General features: G+C 44.8%; 1 protein-coding gene across 1 annotated transcript; it reads right to left on the bottom strand.

Annotated features, from left to right (window-relative positions):
- Positions 1–628: 628 nt before the first annotated feature.
- Positions 629–11,331, bottom strand: C19H1orf100 (chromosome 19 C1orf100 homolog). Its single transcript, XM_038761455.1, is given in 6 exon segments — positions 629–795; positions 797–870; positions 3,774–3,949; positions 4,884–4,976; positions 6,939–7,018; positions 11,240–11,331. Coding segments are annotated over 5 exon segments (438 nt in total). The 5' UTR covers positions 6,995–7,018; positions 11,240–11,331; the 3' UTR covers positions 629–756.
- Between the last annotated feature and the right edge of the window lie 14,253 nt (positions 11,332–25,584).

Genomic DNA, 25,584 nt, shown 5'->3' with positions numbered 1-25,584 from the left:
GGAAGAAAGGGGATGTGTACATGAATTAGCATTTAAGTAACTGTTTGAGTGGGTTTAGGAGACACAGAAATGCTAAAGTGACACTTGGGGATGTAGATTTGGGCGCCCTTCACTTTAGAAGTGGTAATTGAAACCTTGTGAGCAGATAAGCTCCCTGAGAGGGGAAGTGTAAAGTGAGAGAAAAGGATCACGACTCCAGACAAAATTGAAGGGAGTTGAGAGTCAGCAGAGGAAGCAGGAGGGAGCAGCCAGGGATAAAATGAGAGAACCAGAAGAAAACAGTTTGTAAAAGCAACCTGATTAGCTTGTATCTACCCCAGCGCTTAGAACAGTACTTGGCACGTAGTAAACGCTTAGCAAATACTGTAAACAAAAGACAGTCTCTAAAAACTGTGTTTGAATGATGATCTCCCCCTCAAGACAGAGCTCATGGTGGGCGGGAAAATGTCTATCAGCTGTTGCATTGTACTCACCTAAGACTCCGTACAGTGCTCTGCACACACTAAGTGCTTAATTAATGCCAATGATTGCTTGCTTGATGGATCTCAGCCATCCACCCAATTTAGAGAAGCTACATCTCACATAGTTACCTCCATCCCATCATTTCAGACTCCCTTTTGTTGGTTCATTTAACAGTTTATTGGGATTGAAATATCTTTCACTCTAAAAAGAAGCCTGCTTCTATTAACTTGCACAGAATCTTCTAAGAAACCAACATTTTTAGAACTTAATCGTGTTTGCCTGCCCTTTATTGGTTCAGTTGAAAGGCATTTCCTTCGAAGGCGGCTTCTCTCTTCACAGCAGATGGGTTAGCGCAACAGTTAAGTGGCTTGGGATCAGTTAATGCCGTACACACTTTCTGGCTGTAGTCTGAAATACAGCAAGCGTATTAAAAAAATATGGCTAATTTATAGAATGTATATTTTCACAGTGGCAGCATTTTCAGTAGCTTTCTACGTCGTAAGGAGGAACTGTTTTAATTATAATGAAAAAGAGCATTTATCATGAAGGAGATTTTATTTATCATAAAATCTTGGCCCACTCATTTCCAACAAAGAGTTTTAACCCCCTTTTTAGGATCCTTCAATCACTAACTAGAATTCCTTCACCAAATGCAATTTCTTTGCTTCTCAAACTGAGTCTTTTGTGCCTCAGAAGACGCGAGAAAGTGAGCGTGGCCTAATGGAAGGATCAGGGATCTCGGAGTCAAAGGACCTGGGTTCTAATCCCAGCTCTACCACGTGTATGCTGTGTGACCTTGGGTAAGTCACTTCACATCTCTTACCTCTGTTACCTCATCTGTAAAATGAGAATTTAGACTGTGAGCCCCATGTGGAATAGGGACAGTGTCCAATCTGATTACCTTGTATTGACTCCAGCGCTTAATACAGTGCCCGGCACAATACTAAGCAATTAAAAAAATCAAAACACAACCGTACTAGTTACCCCAGCTGGGCGCCCAAGTTTCAGTTCAGCTAGTCTTAAAGTGATCAGCAGTGGGCCAAATTCTGAACAAATCTGGAAATAGATAAGGCTTTTTTCTTGCTGAAAGGGAAGATGAAAAAGTCAGTATCATTCGTTCATTCAGTTGTACTTATTGAGTGCTTACTGCGTGCAGAGCACTGTACTAAGTGCTTGGGTTAGTACAATATAGCAAACAGACACGTGCACAAGGACAAAATCTTTGCTTGGTCATTCAGTAAATACTAAGTGCTTGGTAAAGACCAATAACTGGAATTTTTTTAAGCGCTTACCCATGGGCCAAGCATTGTGCTAAGTGCTGGGGTCAAGATAATCATGTCCCACATGGAGAGGTATTGAAATCCCCATTTCGCAGATGAAATAACTGAAGCACAGAGAAGTGAAGTGACGTGCCCAAGGTCACACAGAAGGTAAAGTGGCAGAGGTGGAATTGGGACCCAGGTGTTCTGATTAGCAGGCCCATGCCCTATCCACCAAGCCACTCTGCTTCAATGTAGAAGACACGATGCCCACCATGAGCTTACAATCTTAACAAAATCACCTCTATTCTCATCCTTTTTGGTTTACGTGTAGTTCAGCTAAAGTCAAGTGCCCACCATGAGCTTACAATCTTAACAAAATCACCTCTATTCTCATCCTTTTTGGTTTACGTATAGTTCAGCTAAAGTCCAGTGCTGGGCTGGATGATTTCCTAAGCTTCTCTCATACTAGGAGATTCCTGTCTAGACTGAAATGTAGCCGGGTCAACACACCCAATCTCCACACATGGCCTGCTCATGGATTTGTTTTAGGGGAAATACACTGTCAATACATGTATTTCCAACATGTACAATACATGTAATACAGCAATTATCCCTGGATGGCATTGTGTGGGTAAGTCACTTTGAACTCAAAGACAATCTGGTGAGTGAGTCACTGTTAATAACGGTCAACTCCCTTTTTTTTTTTTAAAAAAAAAGTGGTATTTGAGCACTTCGTAAGTGCCAGGCACTGATCTAAATACTGGGGTTGATACAAAGTAAAACACGTTGGACTCAGTCCGTGTCCCACATGGGCATCAGTCAACCAGAGAAGCAGCGTGGCTCAGTGGAAAGAGCCCGGGCTTTGGAGTCAGAGGACATGGGTTCAAACCCCAGCTCCTCCAATTGTCAGCTGTGTGACTTTGGGCAAGTCACTTAACTTCTCTGGGCCTCAGTTCCTTCATCTGTAAAATGGGGATCAAGACTGTTAACCCCCCCCGTGGGACAACCTGATCACCTTGTAACCTCCCCAGCGCTTTGCACATAGTAAGTGCCTAATAAATGCCATTATTATTATTATTATTATTATTAATCCCCTTTTTGCAGATGAGATAACTGAAGCACAGAGAAGTTGACTGACTCGCCCAAGGTCACGTAGCAGGCAAGTGGCAGAGCCAGATTTAGAACCCAGGTTCTTCTGACTCCCAGCCCCACGTTCTACCTACTAGGTAACACTGTTTCTCATGGTGAATTAGAATCCATTAAACTTGGGTTCTAATTCTAGCTCTGCCACTCTCCTGCACTGTGGGTCTGTCATTTATCCTCCCCATTTCCTCACCTGTAAAATAGGGATGGAATATTTATTCTCCCTCCTTAACCTGGGAGCCCAGGGTTGGAAGGGACTGTGTCCAATCTACCCCAGTGCTTGACACGGAGTAAGTGCTTAATTAATATCTTTACATTATATATAATAAATTTCTTATTCATATTAATGTGTATTTCCCCCTCTAGACTGTAAGGTCGTTATGGGCAGGGGGCTTGTCTGCTGATTCTGTTGTACTCTCCAAAGTGCTTAGTAATAATAATAATTATGGTACTTGTTAAGCACTTACTGTGTGCCAAGCACTGTTCTAAGCACTGGGGCAGATACAAATTAATCAGGTTGGACACAGTCCCACGTGGGGCTCCCATTCTTAATCCTCATATTTTACAGGTGAGGAAACTGAGACCCAGAGAAGTTACGTGACTTGTACAAAGTCATTCATTCATTCAATCGTATTTATTGAGCGCTTACTGTGTGCAGAACACCGTACTAAGCGCTTGGAAAGTACAGTTTGGCAACAAGTAGAGACAATCCCAAATCAACAACGGGCTCACAGTCTAGAAGGGGGGCTGTCACCCAGCAGGCATGTGGGGGAGTCAGAATTAGAACTCAGGTCCTTCTGACTGCCAGGACCGTGCTAGTACGATGCTCTGCACGTAGTAAGCGCTCAATAGATACCACTGATTGATGGAGGGACTGAAGTTTGTCCCGAGATGGGCCTGATTTACCTATTTGGTAAAATGGCAGAGAAAATGCTTCTTCATACGTGGTCCTCGGGTGCCACTCGATGGCAGATCCCTTTGTGCTCCTCAGGAAATCCAGGTACCGCTGCAGCGTCAGCTGGTCGAAGTTAGGGCCGAGGGGCCTTGCATCCGCAACCTGGACTTTCAAATCTTCAACAGCTCTAAAGGGAGAGAGAGACCGTAAACTCAAATCAGCAGGGCGTCTGCCGATTCTGTCATATCACACTGTCCCAAGAGCTTAGTACCATGGAGTGATGGATTTATTGATTGCGTGTGAGCTGATCAAACAGCAGTAGCCCCAACTTCTCGCGCATCCCACAACATTAAATCTTAGGGTGTGAGCCCCATGTGGGACTTGTGTCTGACATTTAAGTATTTAAGAGTTTACTATGTGCCAAGCACTGTACTAAGCAAATCGAGTTGGTCACGGTCCCTGTCCCACATGGGGGTCGCAGTCTCAATCCCCACCTTACAGATGAGGTCACGGAGGCACAGAGCAGTCAAGTGACTTGCCCAAAGTCACACAACAGGTAAGTGGCAGAGTTGAGATTAGAACCCAGGTCCTTCTGAGTCGCAGGCCCGGGCTCTATCCAGTAGGCCGCAAAAAGAGGGTGCACAGCTCAGAATTAAATTGAGGTGCAGCGACTGCCTGCGTCCCCCCATCTAAAACTGCAGCCGGAAAGAAGGCGTGGATAATCGAAACCCACAGATCATTCAGAAATCCCATTTTTTGTCATTGACTGCCACCCCTCTGCTTCCTTGTTCCACGGTTGCTCACCCAGAAGAGATGGGAATTTCATCACCTGTGCATTTCCCTATCCATTCCCAGTGCGGAAATGGATCAAAGTCATGGGAACGTATCTACCGACTCTGTCGTATTGTACTCTCCCACGTGCTTAGTACAGTGCTCTGCACACAGTGTTCAATTAATGCCACTGAAGATGGAAGAAAGGAGGAGAGGAAATGTAATGGGCCGGATTATCCCCAAACCAGCAACCAGATTCCAAATCATCGAAAGATTTTCCTACATCATTCCCCCAAGTCTTTGTTTCTGAAATATCTCAAGGATGAAAAACGACGAAATCATCACCTTACCCAGGAACTGCATCCGGTCCACTGGCCTTGTGGATACGGGCTAGTTGCCCTGGGATGAACCCTTGGGCATCTTTTCCTTGATGGGCAAAGAAGCTAGTAAACAAAATCCAGATTTAGGAGATAAACAACAGGGCTAATATTAGGTTCAGTGTCATTCTCGAGACTGCAAGCCCATTGTGGGCAGGGAACATATCTACCAACTCTGTTGCATTGTACTCTCTTCCGCGCTTAGTGCAGTGCTGTGCACACAGTAAGAGCTCAATATACACCACCGATTGATTAATTGTCTTTGGAAATATACTTTAAGTGTTCTAGGCACGGTGCTAAATAGTATAGTTAGCCCCTGCCCTCCAGGAGTTCCGAATGAGAAAGGGGAAGTTAAATCCGGGGTCAACCTGAATTGTCTTTTTTTGAAAGCCCCAAGGTTTTGTTGGTTTTTTTAATGGCTCTAAGTATGAAAATCCTAAAAGGGTGTCCTAATAACACGTCTCTATAGCCACCTGTTATAGCCATTGAGATGAAGGAACATAAGTAAAATGACTATTTGTTCAGTTTTGTACAGTCTTCTAGACGGTAAGCTTGCTGTGCGCAGGGATTGTGTCTGCTGGGGAGGAAAGGGATTTCCCAGAATGAATCACCTTTCATCTGGGGAAGCGGTGTGGTCTGGTAGAAAGAGCCCAGGCCTGGGCATCAGAGGACCTGAGTTCTAATCCCTGCTCTGCCACCCATCTGCTGTGTGGCCTTGGGTAAATCACTTCACTTCCTATGGGCCTCAGTTTCCTCATCTGTAAAATGGGGATTGAATCCTACTCCCTCCTATTTAGACTGTGAGCCCCGTGTGGGGCTCACTATGGGCTTTGACACATAAGTGCTTAATAAATACTATTATTGTTATTTTCATCATAATCACTATCACTAGTGTCTTAACTCTAGAGAAGTTAGGTGGAGGTGGGGTGTAGAAAGCTTGAGTTGTTACTATTTAAGCATTCAATAAATACGATTGAGTGAATGAATGAATAAATGAGTACAGCTACACCTCAGCTATTCCTCTCATATAGCAGGAACATGTCTGTGAATTCTACTATATCATATTCTCCCAAGCACTTAGAGAAGCAGCGTGGCTCAGTGGAAAGATCCTGGGCTTTGGAGGCAGAGGTCATGGGTTCAAATCCCGGCTCTGCCACTTGTCAGTTGTGTGACTTTGGGCAAGTCACTTAACTTCTCTGAGCTTCAGTTCCCTCATGTGTAAAATGGGGATTAAGACTGTGAGCCCCCCGTGGGACAACCTAATCACCTTGTATCTCCCCCAGCGCTTAGAACAGTGCTTTGCACATAGTAAGAGCTTAATAAATACCATTATTATTATTATTACAGTGCTCTGCACACAGTGCTCAATAAATACAATTGATTGACAAAGTCCAGGGGCCCATTTGCCGGTCTGGCTATCCAGGTAAACTCATTTTAATCAATCAATCGGGGTTATTGAGCACTTCCTGTGTGAGAGCGTGGTACAATGTAACAGAGTTGGTAGACACATTCCTTGTCCACAATGAGCTTATGGTCTAGAGGAGGGAAACAGACATAAATATCAATAAATGCATTACAGATATGAAAATAAGTGCTGTGGGGCTAAGGGAGGGGCGGATAAATGGAACAAATCAGGGTGACAGAAGCGAGTTCACAAGAAATGAGGGCTTAGGGAGGGCCTCTTGGAGGAGGTGTGTCTTCAATAAGGTTTCGAGGGTGAGGAGAGTAATCGTCTGTCATATTACAGGAGGGAGGGCGTTCCAGGCCAGAGACAGGATGTGGGAGAGAGGTTGGAGGTGAGAACGACGAGATTAAGGCACAGGCATTAGAGGAACAAAGTGTGGGCTGCAGCAGAAGAGTAGTGAGGTGAGATAGGAGGGGGCAAGGGGACTGAGTGCTTTAAAGCCAATGGTGAGGAGTTTCCATTTGATGCTGAGGTGGATGGGCAACCACTGGAGGTTCCTAAGGAATTCATTCTTTCCCATTTCCCTAGGCAGTATACTGGCATGTGCTGTTCTTGTTCCTTACCAAGGAGGGATAGTGGGCCGGTGGCTGATGAATTCCCGGAGTCTTATCGAGGTCATCCTGGAACTCCTACAAAACACAAGCTTCAGGCAAAAGGGACCAGTCAAGCTGACCCTTGGAATGTGGTCTAAGCAGCCTGAGCTCTGAAAGTTGGTGCCCTGCGTACAGTAAGCGGTCAATAAATACCACTATTAATAATTAAGAATAATTGTGGTGTTTGTTAAGCACTTACTACCTGCCAGGCACTGTACTGAGCGCTGGGATGGATACAAGCAAAGCAGGTTGGACACAGTCCCTGTCCCCCTTGAAGCTCGCAGTCTTAATCCCCATTTGACGGATGAGGTGACTGAGGTACAGAGAAGTGAAGTGACTTGTCCGAGGTCCCACAGCAGACAAGTGATATAGCCAGCATTAGAACCCAGGTCCTTCTGACTCTTTCTGTTAGGTCACACTGCGTGATTGAAATCAAAAGGGGTGAAGGGAGCCTGGAGGGAATTTCCTGATGAACCTCTTCATTACTGCACTAAGGCTCATACTGGAAGGCGCTGGAGGTGGTGGAAAAAGAGACACTCCACCTGAAAATGTTGGGGGTAAAAAAAAGAACAGCCCCAGGTGGAAAAGTAAAGAATAATAATAGTAATAATGGCATTTGTTAAGCGCTTACTATGTGCAAAGCACTATTCTAAGCGCTGGGGGGGATACAATGTGATCAAGTTGTCCCATGGGGGGCTCACAGTCTTAATCCCCATTTTTACAGATGATGGAATTGAGGCTCAGAGAAGTGAAGTGACTTGCCCAAGGTCACACAGCAGACTTGTGGCGGAGCCAGGATTCGAACCCACGACCTCTGACTCCAAAGCCCGGGCTCTTTCCACTGAGCCACACTGCTTCTCTATAAACTTACAATACCACGATACACCTAGGGAACAGGAAATTTTGGATTTGTGAGCCCATTCAATTGTATTTATTGAGCACTTTCTGTGCGCGAAGCACTGTACTAAGAGTTTTGCACTGTATTAAGCACTTGCACACCTTGGTGAGCAGGGACTGAGTCTTGTTCATTCCTAATTGTAGGTACAGGGCTTTTTGCACACAGGAGGCGCTCAATAAATGTCAGTAAATAAAGAAAAGCTTCTCAAAATGAGCCAGACCCTCTGATTCCAAACCAGTGTCTGGGCTAGTGAAGGAGAGAAAGGGAAAGAAGGAGGAGAAGGAAGGGGAAGAGGGAGAGCGAAAGGGAGGGTGAGAGGAGAGAGGGAGGGAGAGAAAGTCAGGAAGGGAGAGATAGAAAGCAATATAAGATCCCGGCCCTCAAGGAGCTTAAAATCTAGGGGGAGACAGGCTCATATGTATTGATGAATGCTCTCCATTTTCTCTTTCCTCCTATCTGAAATTTATTTTAGTGTCCGACTCCCCCGCTAGGCTGTAAAATCTCAGGGGGCAGGGTTCTCTCAAGCACTTAGTCCAGGGCTCTGTGTACCTGCCCCCTGAGATTTTACAGCCTAGCGGGGGAGTCGGACACTAAAATAAATTTCAGATAGGAGGAAAGAGAAAATGGAGAGCATTCATCAATACATATGAGCCTGTCTCCCCCTAGATTTTAAGCTCCTTGAGGGCCGGGATCTTAATAAGCTTAATAAATGCCACTGATAGATTGATTCTCCCATGGAAGCTCCAAGGGCAGACCTGGAGCATACGGAGCCTGACTGCTCCCGCGGTCAGAGGCAGGTGACCCTGGGAGGGCCCTCGGACTCTTCTAGCCTGAGGCAGGATCATGGAGATCATCTATGGCACTCCCAAAGGCACCACCCTAAACCCAGAAATTAAAACTTAATGGACAAAGAAGCTCTTGGTGCACTGTCACGAACAAAATTCAGTCAAGGTCTGGCTAAATTTTCCTGCCAGTTCCCTCAAATTGTCCATACAATTGCTCAGGAAGAGAACGGTGCAACGTTTCTTGACTTCTGAAGCGAGCGATCTCCTCATGAATGTTGAATGAGCTTTATCAGTGGCTGAGACCAGACGTGCCGGAAGACTAAATTCTAGTATGAGAACATCCCTTCAATTACTGCCTGATAAATTTCATTTTGGGGACTCTCTCTATATCTCTTGGAGGCCATCTTTGTTCCCAAGTGTTTCTGAGAAATAAAATTTAAAGAGGAGGTGCCTGGCAAAGACTACAACTGGAGATTCTCCCACAAGTCTTTATCCTCATCTCTAACACCGGCTACCAGACTGTAAGTTCGCTGTGGGCAGGGAATGTGTCTACCAGTTCTGTTGTATTCTTCCAAGGCCTTAGTATACTGCTGTGCATACAGTAAGCATTCAATAAATATGATTAACTCAAATTATAACTCAAATTATAACTCAAATTCACTGTTATATTATACTCTCTCTAGAGCTTAGTGCAGTGCTCTGCACACAGGAAGCGCTCAATAAATTGCCCCCCTCCATCCCCACCTTCTTACCTCTTTCCCTTCTCCACAGCACCTGTATATATGTATATATGTTTGTACATATTTATTACTCTATTTATTTATTTTACTTGTACATATCTATTCTATTTATTTTATTTTGTTAGTATGTTTGGTTTTGTTCTCTGTCTTCCCCTTTTAGACTGTGAGCCCACTGTTGGGTAGGGACTGTCTCTATATGTGGCCAATTTGTACTTCCCAAGTGCTTAGTACAGTGCTCTGCACATAGTAAGCGCTCAATAAATACGATTGATGATGATGATGATGATGATGATTAACTCATTGCTTTGTGGAGAGACCGAGGGCCACGTTTAGTATCAGGATAACACAACATCAAGATGTCCCAGGAGTGGGTGAGGCTGTTTCTTTCAAAATTTTGACCATCAACTTTTGATATTGGATTTGGTGGGGTAGAGGCTCAACTTCCAAACTCCCACTAAGGGGAGAGAAGGGAAGGGGCAATTTCTCTAGACTGTAAGCTCCTTCTGGGCAGGAAACATGTCTGTCAACTGTTGTATTGTCCCAAGTGCTTAGTACAGTGCTCTGCACACAGTAAATGTTCAGTAAATATAATCGATTGATTGATTGAAGGGATGTCACAGGGAAAAGGACTGGAACTGTGGAAATATTCAGGGGAAGAAGCGTCGCGTAGTGGAAGGGGCCCAGGGGACCTTGGCTTCTAATCCTGGCTCTGCCATTTGTCTGTTGTATGACCTTGGGCCAGTCACTTCACTCCTCTGTGCCTCAGTTCTCTCATCTACAAAATGGAGATTCAACACCTATGGCTCCTTCCTGCTTAGACTGTGAGCCCCATGTGGGACCTGATTATCTTGTATCTACGCTTGCGCTTAGTACAGTGCTTGGCACGTTCATTCATTCAATCATATTTATTGAGTGCTTACTGTGTGCAGAGCACTGTACTAAGAGCTTGGGAAGTACAAGTCAGCAACACATAGAGAGGGTCCCTACCCAACAGCGGGCTCACAGTCTAGAAGTGGGGGGCAGACAACAAAACATATTAACAAAATAAAATAAATAGAATAAATATGTACAAATAAAATAAATAAATAAATAGAATAATAAATACCTACAAACATATATACATATATACAGGTGCTGTGGGGAGGGGAAGGAGGTAAATTGGGGGGATGGGGAGGGGTGTATATATGTTTGTACATATTTATTACTCTATTTATTTTACTTGTACATATCTATTCTATTTATTTTATTTTGTTAGTATGTTTGGTTTTGTTCTCTGTCTCCCCCTTTTAGACTGTGAGCCCACTGTTGGGTAGGGACTGTCTCTATATGTTGCCAACTTGTACTTCCCAAGCACTTAGTACAGTGCTCTGAGCACAGTAAGTGCTCAATAAATACGATTGATGATGATGATGACGAGGGGGAGGAGAGGGAGAGGAAGGAGGGGGCTCAGTCAGGGAGGGCCTCCTGGGAAGGCACATAGTAAGCACTTAACAAATACCATTATTATTACTATTATCATCATCAATCGTATTTATTGAGCGCTTACTGTGTGCAGAGCACTGTACTAAGCGCTTGGGAAGTACAAATTGGCAACATATAGAGACAGTCCCTACCCAACAGTGGGCTCACAGTCTAAAAGGGGGAGACAAAACCAAACATACTAACAAAATAAAATAAATAGAATAGATATGTACAAGTAAAATAAATAAATAAATACGTACAAACATATATACATATATACAGGTGCTGTGGGGAAGGGAAGGAGGTAAAATGGGGGGGGTGGAGAGGGGGACGAGGGGGAGAGGAAGGAAGGAATACTATTATTATTCATCGATCACCCCTCTTTACCTGTTTTGGGTCCCACTCTGGACAGGAGGAGCTGAGCTCAGAGGGATGAGTAGAGGAAGGGGAGGGAGACTAGCGAAGAAGTTTTAGGTCACTGAATCTTCGGTTACATCACTAATGGGGATTGTGTCGCGTGTGGAATTCAGGGGCTTGGAAAGTTGCCAAAATCCAGGCCATCAGAACCCGGGACCAGGTAGTACCTAAAGAACAGTCATTGTGTGTAACTGAAGCTTCCCATTATTATTCATTTTTAAAAATTCATTCATTCATTCAATCGTATTTATTGAGCGCTTACTGTGTGCAGAGCACTGTACTAAGCACTTGGGAACTACAAGTCGGCAACACACAGAGACGGTCCCTACCCAACAACGGGCTCACAGTCTAGAAGACTGTGAAGACCGGGAGAAGCAGCGTGGCTCATTGGAAAGAGCCCGGGCTTTGGAGTCAGAGGTCATGGGTTCGAATCCTGGCTCCGCCAATTGTCAGCTGTGTGACTTTGGGCAAGTCACTTCACTTCTCTGGGCCTCAGTTACCTCATCTGGAAAATGGGGATGAAGACTGTGAGCCCCCCGTGGGACAACCTGATCACCTTGTAACCTCCCCAGCGCTTAGAACAGTGCTTTGCACATAGTAAACGCTTAATAAATGCCATTATTATTATTATTAGAAGGGGGAGACAGACAACAAAACAAAGCATGTAGATAGGTGTCAAAATAGAACAAATAGAATTAATGTTTACTGAGGGTTTACTTACAATGTGTAAAGCCCCGTGCAAAAAGATGAAATGAAAATCCAATTTCTGGCCCACAGGGGACACATAATCCAAATGAGGGATGATAAATAGTAGTAGAAAGAGCGCAGCCTAGTTGATACAGCACAGGCCTGAGAATCAGAGGGATCTGGGTTCTAATTCCGGCTCTGCCAGTTGCCTGCTCTGTGACTTTGGGCAACTCGCTTCGCTGCTTCGTGCAATCAGAAGGATCTGGGTTCTAATTCCGACTCTGCCAGTTGCCTGCTCTGTGACTTTGGGCAACTCGCTTCACTGCTTCGTGCCTCAATTTCGTGCTCCCAAGCGCTTAGAACAGTGCTATACACACAGTAATCACTCATTAAATCCGATCGAATGACTGACTGACAGCCTGTTCTGGGGCTATCAGCCTCCTGAAGAGGATAATATCCAACCTTGGCGGCTCTCATCGGCCCTCGTGAATTAATGCAAAACCCGCTCCCAGGCAGCCCTGATTCATGGTTAATCAGATTGCTGAAGGCATCCCTGCCTTCTTTCTCTTACCGTCAGTGATTTTAGGGGAACGTGTTCCCCATCACCTGCTTTTATCGTTTCATTTTCTTCCAGATGATCTAACCCAGCTGTTTTCCTCTGAGCCTCATTTTAATGTTGTACCTTCCTAACTTCCTGCCTTCTTCAAGTCTACCATCCTTCCTCTCTTTTATCTCATATCCTTCCTCTCATGTCTTGCAGGGCAAGATCTAACTCCTATTGTTCTATTCTAATTAAATCTCTAGCCTTTTCTCTGCAGTGTGTTTCGTTCCAAAAACGTAATTGTTTTAACGGATTTTATTGATTACGGGATCTCTGCCTCCAAATAGTAAATCTTCCCGAGCATCTCTTCGCAACCAACCACTAAGCAGAACAAAGTCATTGGAATAAAGGGAATAAAGGTAAGTGGTGGGCTGGAGATGTGCCTGACCAGTGGGGTGAGTGAGGAGAGGATAGGGGATGATCCCAGAGGATTTTCCTGGGGGAATCAAGGAAGCAGACTATGAGTTGTGTGGGCTAGTAGAAAGAGCCCGGGCCTGGGCATCGGAGGACTTGGGTTCTAATCCCTGCTCCGCCACTTCTCTACTGTGTGTCCTTGGGCCAGTCACTTAACTCCTCTGTGCTTCATCTGTAAAATGGAGATTAAATCCTTCTCCCTCTGATTTAAACAGTGAGCCTCGTGTAAATCAGGGACTGTGTCTGCCTTGATTATCTTGTATCTATCCCAGAGAAAGTTTCTTGTGGGTAGGCAACGTGTCTGCCAACTCTGTTATATTGTACACTCCCAAGCGCTTAGTACAGTACTCTGCACAGTAAGCGCTCAATAAATGTGATTGAATGAATGATTAACAAGTACAATTATTATTATTATCATCAATATCTGAGTGCTTACAACGTGCCTCAGCTCAGGGGGTTGGGGTGAAAGAGTATGGATGGCTCAATGGAAGCCATCACCACTACTACGTTCATTCATTCATTCATTCAATTGTGTTTATTGAACGCTTACTGTTTTCAGAGCACTGTACTAAGCGTTTGGGAGAGTACAATACGACGATAAGCAGAGACATTCCCTGCCCACAGTGAGCTGACAAAAATAACTCAAGTGTACATGCTGCTGGCAGTGACACACCTTTGCCATCATCATAGAAGCAGCTTTGCTCAGTGGAAAGAGCCCAGGCTTGGGAGTCAGAGGTCATGGGTTCTAATCCCAGCTCTGCCGCTTGTCAGCTGTGTGATTTTGGGCAAGTCGCTTAACTTCTCTGTGCCTCAGTTACCTCATCTCTGAAATGGGGATTAAGACTGTGAGCCCCACGTGGGACAACCTGATCACCTTGAATACCCCAGCACTTAGAACAGTGCTTTGCATGTAGTAAGCGCTTAACAAATACCATTATTATTATTATTATCACCATGGATTAGAAAAGTTACCCCGTTCAATTTCCATAGGCAAAGTATGCAAGAGATTCTTTCTCAAAGAGTCTCACACCCAATGATGCAATCTGACCATTGGTGTCATAATTGAACTAAAGGATGACTCTACTCTGAAGTAATTTCCGTGGGGAGTGACCTGTTCCAAATGCTATTGATAACCTCCCAGGGTGCTAATAATAATGATAATAATGGTATTTGTTTAGTGCTAACTGTGTGCCAGGCACCGTACTAAACACTGGGCTAGATATAAGATAGGTCCGACGCAGTCCCTGTCCTACATACAGCTCATAGTCTTAATCCCCACTTCACAGATGAGGGAATTATGGCCCAGAGAAGTGAAGTGATTTGCCCAAGACCACACAGCAGACAGGTGGCGGAGCTGGGATTAGAACCCAGATCCTTCTGATTCTCAGGCTAATGTTCTATTAGACCACACTGTTCTCCTTTTATCAGCCTCATTTATCCTAACTGATTGCCAGGGCCCAGCCTGAGAGGCCTAGTTCCGCGAAGCCTGAAGATGCCAGAGGAAAACCAAACAATTCTTATTTACCAAGCTGTCAGAATCCTATCATTGCAATTAAAGGGATAGGCAATTAACTGTGTCTTAATTACAGCAGCTGCCACTTCATCTGAATGCTGTAATTTGTAGAGAAAATGGGGGAAAACTTTAAATTAATGTGTGTCTTTAAACAACGAAAAACATTGATAAGAGTCTCAAGTAAATGGTCTGCGGTGGACTGCCCTGCTCCCTTTGAAAGGCAGCGGGATTTCAAGACACATTTGCAGGACCAGAGACTGCTTAGTAGATGCCAGAATGCCGTGACTTGTGGCCCAAAAGCCACCCTCTCCCTGGGCCAGCAACGCTCATTCCTGGCCAGTGGAGAGTAGGAGGGAGGGAGAAGAGGGAGATGCAAGAGAGAGAGAAAAAATCAATCAATCAATCAATCAATCGTATTTATTGAGCGCTTACTATGTGCAGAGCACTGTACTAAGCGCTTGGGAAGTACAAATTGGCAACACATAGAGACAGTCCCTACCCAACAGTGGGCTCACAGTCTAAAAGGGGGAGACAGAGAACAGAACCAAACATACCAACAAAATAAAATAAATAGGATAGAAATGTACAAGTAAGATAAATAAATAAATAAATAGAGTAATAAATATGTACAACCATATATACATATATATGTATATATCATATATCAACGTGTGAGGGGCCATTAACGACCCCAATCCTTTAGACTGTAAACCCGTTACGGGCAGGGAATGTGTCGGCTAATTCTTTTGGCTTGTACTCTCCCAAGTGCTCAGTACAGTGCTCTGATGGCTTAATGGCTAGAGCACAGGGCTGGGAGTCAGAAGGTCATGGGTTCTAGTCGTGGCTCTGCCACTGATCTGCTGTGTGACCTTGGGACAGTCGCTTCACTTCTCTGGGCCTCAGTTACCTCATCTGTAAAATGGGGATTGAGACTGTGAGCCCCACATGGGACAGGGACTGTGTCCAACCCGATTTGCTTGTTATCTACCCCGGAGCTTAGTACAATGACTGGCACATTGTAAGTGCTTAACAAATACTGTAATTATTATTAGTAGTAGTAGTAGCTTTGCGCACAGTAAGCGCTCAATAAATACAATTGAATGAATGAATGCTATTGATTGATGGGTAATCCAGAGAGTTGCCAGGCTCCCTGATTTAATCACCTGTCAGTCACTCCTACAATATACCTCTCAATCAATCCCTTGCCTCCCACAGGGCAGGACCTTCCCCCCCACCAAACACACCAATGGGAAGAGGGGTGGGAGTGTGTGATGCATCTCAGCCCTTAGAACAGTGCTTTGCACACAGTAAGCGCTTAACAAATACCATAATAATAATAATAATGGTATTTATTAAGCACTTACTATGTGCAAAGCACTGTTCTAAGCGCTGGAGAGGTTACAAGGTGACCAGGTTGTCCCATGGGGGGCTCACGGTCTTCATCCCCATTTTACAGATGAGGTAACTGAGGCACAGAGAAGTTAAGTGACTTGCCCAAAGTCACACAGCTGACAATTGGCGGAGCCGGGATTTGAACCCACGACCTCTGACTCCAAAAGCCCGGGCTCTTTCCACTGAGCCATGCTGCTTCTCTAAACTTTTCTACCATCATCATTATTATTATTATCTCAGTTAAGCAAGTGGTTTGCCTGACCCAGGATCTCATTCCCAGTCATTCCAGAGATTAAATTGATTAAATTGGGGGTGCAGCGTGGCCTAGGGGAGCGAGCACGAGCCTGGGAGTAAGAAGCCTGGGTTCTAATCTTGGCTCCACCACTTGACTAATGTGTGACCTTGGCCAAGTCACTGTAACGCAGTTTCCTCAACTGTAAAATGGGGATTCAATGCCTGTTGTCCCTCCTGTTTAGACTGTGAGCCCCATGTAATGCTGCTTATCCTGTATCTACCCCAGTGCTCAGTACAGTGTTTGGCACATGGTAAGCGCTTAGCAATTATCGTCATCATAATCCAACATTTATGGGCCAAATAACTGCCTTGCCCAGATCTACCTGGGAAAATTTAATGATTTTAGATGTTGCCTGGGTGCATATGTGGAATCCTATATAAAGACAATAAATTCAGTTTTTTCCTCATTTTTATTCATTCCAAAGCAAGGTACTAAAAAAAGAACGAAAAAACATTTTTCCAGTTTCCCAAAGTAGCCCAAGACCTGTGCCAGAAGGCTAGGGATTTATTGTTTGATAGCAGCAACTCCCAGTGAGACTGAATGCCCGAGAAGACAGGCAGACAAACAGACATTCTGGAATATATACTAGAGGGGAAGCAGGTTAGACTCTGATCCACTGGGCAGGATTCCTGATTTGAGACACTGATTTGGAACTCTGGGTTTGACTTGCTCTGCACACAGTAAGCACTCAGTAAATATGACTGACTCAATGAATTTCTTCTAGGTAGAGATCTACAGTAACAGCGGTTTGAAGGGGAAAAAAGGTTAATTGTAACTTGGGCAGAGTAAACTTAGAAAGTGAGAAATATTCCAAGTTCCTTCAGGCCGAAGGCCCAAATCCACACCTGGCCACAAGTCTCTCTAATGATAATCCCCACAGAGGTCCAGGTGTTCAGCTAGTGACTGATTGCAGACCCCCACAGAGTTCAGAGAGACAAGATGGAGACTACGTAGGAACCCTCCAAAGTTTCAGGCAGAAAGGACCTTGGAAAATTGACTTAGCTTCTCTGGCCCTCAGTTGCCTTATGTGAACATTTTTTTTTATGGTATTTGTTAAGCGATCAATCAATCATGATCAATCGTATTTATTGAGTGCTTACTATGTGCAGAGCACTGTACTAAGCGCTTGGGAAGTACAAATTGGCAACATATAGAGACAGTCCCTACCCAACAGTGGGCTCACGGTCTAAAAGACTGTAATAAAAGACTGTAGTAAAAGTGCTTACTATGTGCCAGACACTGTACTAAGTGCTGGGGTAGATACAAGGTAATCAGGATGGACACAGTCCACGTCCCGCCTGGGCTCACAGTCTTCATCCCCATTTTACAGAAGAGGTAACTGAGGCAAAGAGAAGTGACTTGCCCAAGGTCACACAATAGACAAGTGGCGGAGTTGGGATGAGAATTCACATCCTTTGATTCCCAGGCCCGTGCTGTTTCCACTAGGCCGTGCTGCTTCTTGCTAAAATGAAGGTAAAATATTCTCCCTCTCTCTCCTCTCACGTGGCGAGGTCTGGGTCTGATATGATGATGATGATGATGATGGCATTTTATTAAGCGCTTACTATGTGCAAAGCACTGTTCTAAGCCCTGGGGAAGTTACAAGGTGATCAGGTTGTCTCATGGGGGGCTCACAGTCTTAATCCCCATTTTACAGATGAGGGAACTGAGGCGCAGAGAAGTTAAGTGACTTGCCCAAAGTCACACAGCTGACAATTGGCAGAGCCGGGATTGGAACCTGTGACCTCTGACTCCAAAACCCGGGCTCTTTCCACTGAGCCACACTGCTTCTCATTAGTCTGTATCGATCTGTCCAACCTGATTAACTTGTATCTACCCCAGCGCTTAGTACATCATAAGCACTTAACAAATACCATAAAAAAAATCAGTCAATGCATTGAATGCTTACTGTGTGTAGAGCACTGTGCTAAACCCTTGGGAGATTATAATAAGTAGATGTCACCCCTGCCTTCAAGTAGTTTACAATCTATTCAGGAGACGGACATTAAAATCCATATCCCGGAGCACCGGGTAACTGCATATAACGAAGTGTGAAAATGTGTGCTGGGAGAAATTAGGCTATCCACTCCACCACACAGCACAGTGTTTGACACAGATTAAGCACTTAATAATAAAATACCTGGAGATTCTTTTTCATTTTTTTAAAGTGCTTATTATGTACCCTAAGAAGGTAAAGAGCTGCATAGTTTGAAACTGACGTGCCAGCAGGGAGAACGCATCTGCTAGAGGAATCCATCAGGAAGGAGAAAACTTGGACAGAATTCCTGGACACTTGCAATACTGCCCTCTGCTCTCAGCTTCCTGCCCCTCTCTAATAATAATAATAATAATAATAATGATGGCATTTGCTAAGCGCTTACTATGTGCAAAGCACTGTTCTAAGCCCCGGGGAGGTTACAAGGTGATCAGTTTTAATCCCCATTTTACAGATGAGGTAACTGAGGCGCAGAGAAGTTAAGTGACTTGCCCAAAGTCACCCAGCTGACAGTTGGCAGAGCCGGGATTTGAACCCACAACCGCTGACTCCAAAGCCCAGGCTCATTCCACTGAGCCATGCTGCTTCTCATGCTGCTCTCTCTGTTATCTCTGCCGGTCCATGGGAAAATTTGCCCCCAACCCACGGACTAGTTTGTCCAATTTCTAGGAGTCTGTGGTAATTGGGCGCGCTGTGATTTCCATATATATATATATATATATATATATATATATATATCCATATTCCCATTAATATGCATGTGTCTATACAGATATGGCATGCCAGCTTTAACAATTAAAGAAATACACCCACTCACACCTCTCCACTGCTCTCTGCAAGATGTTGGAAGGGAAAGGCAGATGGAAGAAACGGGTGGTGTGAACCCAGAGGGATGGGGGTGGGAAGGAAGGAGGCACATGTGGAGCAGAAGCCACATTCCCATGGTTCCACTTCTCTCCTTGGGACTCTGGAGGGAGAAGGAAAGTGGGTAGAAACAAGACCTTGTTCTGGGCTAGTGGGCTAGTGTCCATCTGCTAGCCCATTATATACCTTTGAAGAGCTACTTTTCCTTCTGGTAATGGGCTCTTTAATGAATAAATCAAAATTTACCATTTGATTTCATTTTTTTATGATATTAGGCGCTTACTCTGTTCCATTCATTCATTCAATCATATTTATTGAGTGCTTACTGTATGCAGAGCACTGTACTAAGCGCTCGGAAAGTACAATTCAGCATTCATTCATTCGTTCAATCATATTTATCGAGTGCTTACTGTGTGCAGAGCACTGTGCTAAGCGCTTGGAAAGTACAATTCAGCATTCATTTCATTCATTCGTTCAGTCATATTTATCGAGTGCTTACTGTGTGCAGAGCACTGTGCTAAGCGCTTGCAAAAGTACAATGGCTCGGCGGAAAGAGCCCGGGCTTTGGAGTCAGAGGTCGTGGGTTCAAATCCCGGCTCCACCACTTGTCAGCTGTGTGACTTTGGGCAAGTCACCTAACTTCTCTGGGCCTCAGTTCCCTCATCTGTAAAATGGGGACGAAAACTGTGAGCCCCACGTGGGCCAACTTGATTACCTTGTATCTACCCCAGCGATTAGAACAGTGCTTTGCACATAGTAAGTGCTTAACAAATACCAACGTTATTATTATTATTACAATTCAGCATTCATTTCATTCATTCATTCAATCATATTTATCGAGTGCTTACTGTGTGCAGAGCACCGTGCGAAGCGCTTGCAAAAGTACAATTCAGCATTCATTTCATTCATTCATTCAATCATATTTATCGAGCACTGTGTGCAGAGTACTGTACTAAGCACTTGGGAAAGTACTGTACTAAGTAGATATGGACACAGTCCATGTCCCATATGGGTCTCACAGTCTCAATTACCATTTTACAGATGAGAGAACTGAAGGATGGAAAAGTGAAGCGACTTGTCCAAGGTCACACAGCAGACGGGTGGCGGAGCCGGAATTAGAACCCAGTTCCTTCTGACTCCCAGCCTTGTGCTCTAATAATAATAATGTTGGTATTTGTTAAGCGCTTACTATGTGCCAAGCACTGTTCTAAGTGCTGGGGGAGATACAAGGTAATCAGGTTGTCCCACGTGGGGCTCACAGTCTTCATCCCCATTTTACAGATGGGGTAACTGAGGCACAGAGAAGTTGTGACTGGCTCAAGGTCACACAGCTGACAAGTGGTAGAGGCGGGATTAGAACCCAGGACCTCTGACTCCCAAGCCCGTGCTCTTTCCGCTGAGCCACGCTGCTTCTTCCCCTCCCCACAGCACCTGTGTATATGTATATATGTTTGTACATATTTATTACTCTGTTTATTTTACTTGTACATAGTTATTCTATTTATTTTATTTTGTTAATATGTTTTGTTTTGTTGTCCGTCTCCCCCTTCTAGACTGTGAGCCCACTGTTGGGTAGGGACCGTCTCTATATGTTGCCAACTTGTACTTCCCAAGCACTTAGTACAGTGCTCTGCACACAGTAAGCGCTCAATAAATACGATTGAATGAATGAATGAATGAATATATGTTTGTACATATTTATTACTCTATTTATTTTACTTGTACATAGTTATTCTATTTATTTTATTTTGTTAATATGTTTTGTTTTGTTGTCTGTCTCCCCCTTCCAGACTGTGAGCCCGCTGTTGGGTAGGGACCGTCTCTATATGTTGCCAACTTGTACTTCCCAAGCGCTTAGTACAGTGCTCTGCACACAGTAAGTGCTCAATAAATATGATTGAATGAATGAATGAATGCTTCTCTCCTTGGAACCCTGGAGGGAGAAGGAGAGTGGGTAGAAACCAGACCTTGTTCTGGGGGAGTGGGCGAGTGTCCACCTGCAAGGCCACCATATCTCTTTTCCTTCTGGCAATAGATTCATTAATAAATGCATCGAAATTCGCCACTTGGTAAGAGTAATAATAATAATAATAATGTTGGTATTTGTTAAGCGCTTACTATGTGCAAAGCACCATTCTAAGCGCTGGGTGGAACACAAGGAGATGAGGTTGTCCCATGTGGAGCTCACAGCCTTAATCCCCATTTTACAGATGAGGAAACTGAAGCACAGAGAAGCGAAGTGACTTGCCCAACGTCACACAGCGGACATGTGGGGGAGGCCAGATTCGAACCCATGACCTCTGACTCCCAAGCCTGCGCTCTTTCCACTAAGCCACGCTGCTTCTCAAGGATCAAGAGTACTGATCCTTGGTTTTCTGCACTAGGTTGTGTTCTGTCTAATTTGCTACTTCTTAGAGCTGACAGAGAACTGGGCAGGGAGGAAAAGAGCATGAGAAATTGAAAGCTTCTTAACCTGTCTTCTAGACCGTGAGCCCACTGTTGGGTAGGGACTGTCTCTATATGTTGCCAACTTGTACTTCCCAAGCGCTTAGTACAGTGCTCTGCACACAGTAAGCGCTCAATAAATACGATTGATTGATTGATGCTATTGAATGTCTACAGAGGCACTGATAAGAACAGCAGCCACACCAACAGAAAGCTGGTATATGTTGCCCTGGGGGGCCCGGCGGACTTTCTTCCCTGTGTATATGTATATATGTTTGTACATATTTATTACTCTATTTTACTTGTACATATCTATTCTATTTATTTTATTTTGTTATTACTCTATTTTACTTGTACATATCTATTCTATTATATTTTGTTAGTATGTTTGGTTTTGTTCTCTGTCTCCCCCTTTTAGACTGTGAGCCCACTGTTGGGTAGGGACTGTCTCTATATGTTGCCAACTTGTACTTCCCAAGCGCTTAGTACAGTGCTCTGCACACAGTAAGCGCTCAGTAAATACGATTGACTGATTGATTGATCAGAGCAGAGAACCCAGGAAAGAAGCGAAGGAAGACGGGAAGCAGTGTGGCCTAGAGGAAAGAGCACGGGCCCGGAGTCAGAGGACCTGGGTTCTAGTCTCAGCTTCACCACTTGACTGCTGTGTGACTCTGGTCAAGTCACTTCGCTTCTCTGTGCCTCAGTTACCTCATCTGTAAAATAGGGATTAAGACAGTGACCTCATGGGAGACAGGGATTGTGTCCAACCCAATTTGCCCGCATCCACCCCAGCGCTTAGTACAGCACCTGGCATAGAGTAAGCACTTAAAAAATACCACATTTATTACTATTATTGCGCCTCAGCTTCCTCATCTGTTGAAATAGGATTTAATACCCTCCCTCTCCCTTAGACTGTGAGCCCCATGTGGGACAGGGACTGCGTCTGATCCGATTGCATTGCATCTATGGTGTTTAGGACGTAGAAAGCCCTCAACAATGCCACACTTATCGGCATTAATAATTAATAATTAAGACTCTCATCCCTCGCGTCGGCTAGATTGGTGATCCGCCACCAGATGGAATAGCAGCCTCAATAATGGGCAGTGAAAATCCGGCTCTTCCACCGCGAGAGGGATCCTCATCAAGTCGAAGAGGAAAAGAAATCCAAACTTGGAACACTGATGAAGTAGGATGTTTGGGTGCTTTTGTTTTTGTTTTTTTTTCTTCTGTTTAAATGGGTCGACAGAGAAGTTCAAACAAACAGGCCTCCGTTTCCCCCTCTCTGCGTTTGCTCCCGGAGTCCGAGGTCGTGACTGGGGTCAGTCCCCTTCACCCGCATTAGTCATCCGCTCAGTTCGGCAACAACTGTCCTGAAATGCAGCGGCTCCAGTAGGCCGGACACAGAGTCGTTATTGTTGCCGGGGACGGTTCCATTTGCCAACCGACAGGAAAACATACTGGGGAGCAGGGAACGGGACCGTCACAGAGAACCTTTGTTCCGTGGTTGGAGCTGGTCACTTTCCAGATTGAAATCTAGCGGCCTGTGAACTTTTGTCAGGCCCGAATGGGGCTACTGGGAGAGGCTGGGCCTGAACCACAAGTTTCACCCAAGGCTCCGCTGACTCTCTGAGGCTCCTCGGCAGGAAGAAATAACAATAATTATAATAATAATCATGGCATTTATTAAGCACTTACTGTGTGCAAAACACTGTTCGAAGCACTGGGGAGGTTACAAGGAGATCAGGTTGTCCCACGGGGGCTCACAGTCTCAATCCCCATTTTACAGATGAGGGAACTGAGGCACAGAGCAGTTAAGTGACTTGTCCAAAGTCACACAGCTGACAATTGGCAGAGCAAGGCGGCCCAGCGGAAAGAGCCCGAACCTGAGAGTCAGAGGACCTGGGTTCTAATCCCGGCCCTGCCAGTTGCGTGCCGCATGACCTGGGGCAAGTCACTCCACTTCCCTGTGCCTCAGTTGTCTAATGGGGATTATATCCTTCTCCTCGTTCCAACTTAGACTGTGAGGCCATGTAGGACAGGGACTGGGTCTCACATCATCATCATCATCAATTGTATTTATTGAGCGCTTACTGTGTGCAGAGCACTGTACTAAGTGCTTGGGAAGTACAATTTGGCAACATATAGAGACAGTCCCTACCCAACAGTGGGCTCACAGTCTAAAAGGCTCACACGATTATCTTGTATCAACCCCAGAGCTTAGTACAATGTCTGGCACATAGTGAACGCTTAACAAATGCCATTAAAGGAAAATCAATCAATCGTATTTATTGAGCACTTACTATGTGCAAAGAACTGTAGTACCCTCAGGAGAGTACAATGCAACAGAGTTAGCAGACACGTTTCCTGCCCATAATGAGCTTGCAGTCTTTAGGGGGAGATAGACATTAACACAAATAAATAAATTACAGATATGCACTTAACTGCTGTGGGGCTGGGCAGGGGAGATGAATGAAGTGTTCTAAGTCAATCAATCAATCAATCATTTATTGAGCGCTTACTGTGTGCAGAGCACTGTACTAAGTGCTTGGGAAGTACAAGTTGGCAACATATAGAGACAGTCCCTTCCCAACAGTGGGCTCACAGTCTAAAAGGGGGTGACAGAGAACAAAACCAAACATACTAACACAATAAAATAAATAGAATAGATATGTACAAGTAAAATAAATAAATAGAGTAATAAATACGTACAAGTCAAGTATTCAAGTCAATCAGGTTGGACAAAATCCCTGTTCCACTGGGGCTCACACTCTTCACCCCCATTTTTACAGTTGAGGTAGCTGAGACCCAGAGAAGTTAAGTGACTTGCCCAAGGTCACAGAGCAGACACGTGGTGGAGACGGGATTGGAACCCATGTGCTTCTGATTCCCAGGCCCATGCTCTAGCCACTAAGCCAAGCTGCTTCTCTTCACTTGTACTAAATGCTTGGCAGAGTAGAAGATAAATAGAGTCAGTAGACGCATTCCCTGCCCACAGGCAGCTCAAAGCCTGGAAGGGCATATATTCTGCACCCACTTAGTTTTGGTGGTTACAAGGGGTCAAAATCCAGATCCTTTGAGAAGTGGGCCAATCTGGAACACAGCTCACCTCAGAATTTCAGAGTCACATCAATTTCCAAAATAATTTCAAAGAATGACCTTTTAGAAGAAGGGAAGTTTGGGTTAATAATAATAATAATAATAATAATTGGCATTTGTTAAGCGCTTACTATGTGCAAAGCATTGTTCTAAGCGCTGGGGGAGGATACAGGGTGATCGGGTTGTCCCACGTGGGGCTCACAGTCTTAATCCCCATTTTACAGATGAGGTAACTGAGGCCCAGAGAAGTTAAGTGACTTGCCCAAGATCACACAGCTGATATGTGGCAGTCGGGATTCGAACCCATGACCTCTGACTCCAAAGCCCGTGCTCTTTCCGCTGAGCCACGCTGCTTCTCTGAAAAACAGAGTAACTCTCCTCCCTCCCCCATGGTCCATAAGCCAGCCTGCAGGGAATATGGAAAAAGATGGTGGCTTTTATTTGAGCTCGGACCCTTTGGGGTCTCCTGCAAGGCGATACTCGGCTGCTTGCTTCACTGCCCCTGGAGCCCAAGTGTCTTGGAGAGGAATATGAGGGAAAATCTCCGGGCGGCAAACTGATGCTCACTGGAATGTTCTTTTCTCATTTCCAGGGAACCAGGATGACTTCATCCCCCCCTTCTTGGTCCCCAAATTCTCTTCCTGTCCTGCGCCGAGGCCTGATTCTCCATGTCCGATCCACCGGCTTCCTGCTCAAGACTCAGAGGGAGAGGATTCTAGCGAGTGAGTCTCTCAGCATTTGTCATTTCACAGATCCTCGATTTCATTACCTTCATTATTACCATCAATAATAATAATAATACAATAACAATAATGGTGTTATTTGAATATCTGTGGAAGCAACATGGCTTAGTGAAAAGAGCATGGGCTTAGGAATCAGAGGCCATGGGTTCTAATCCCGGATCCGCCACGTCTGCTGTGTGACCTTGGGCAAGTCACTTAACTTCTCTGTGCCTCAGATGCCTCATCTATAAAATGGGGATTAAAACTGTGAACCCCCTGTGGGACAACCT

This window comes from Tachyglossus aculeatus, chromosome 19, assembly GCF_015852505.1.
Source record: "Tachyglossus aculeatus isolate mTacAcu1 chromosome 19, mTacAcu1.pri, whole genome shotgun sequence".
NCBI lineage: Eukaryota > Metazoa > Chordata > Mammalia > Monotremata > Tachyglossidae > Tachyglossus > Tachyglossus aculeatus.
This window is presented reverse-complemented; position numbering and strand designations above follow the sequence as displayed.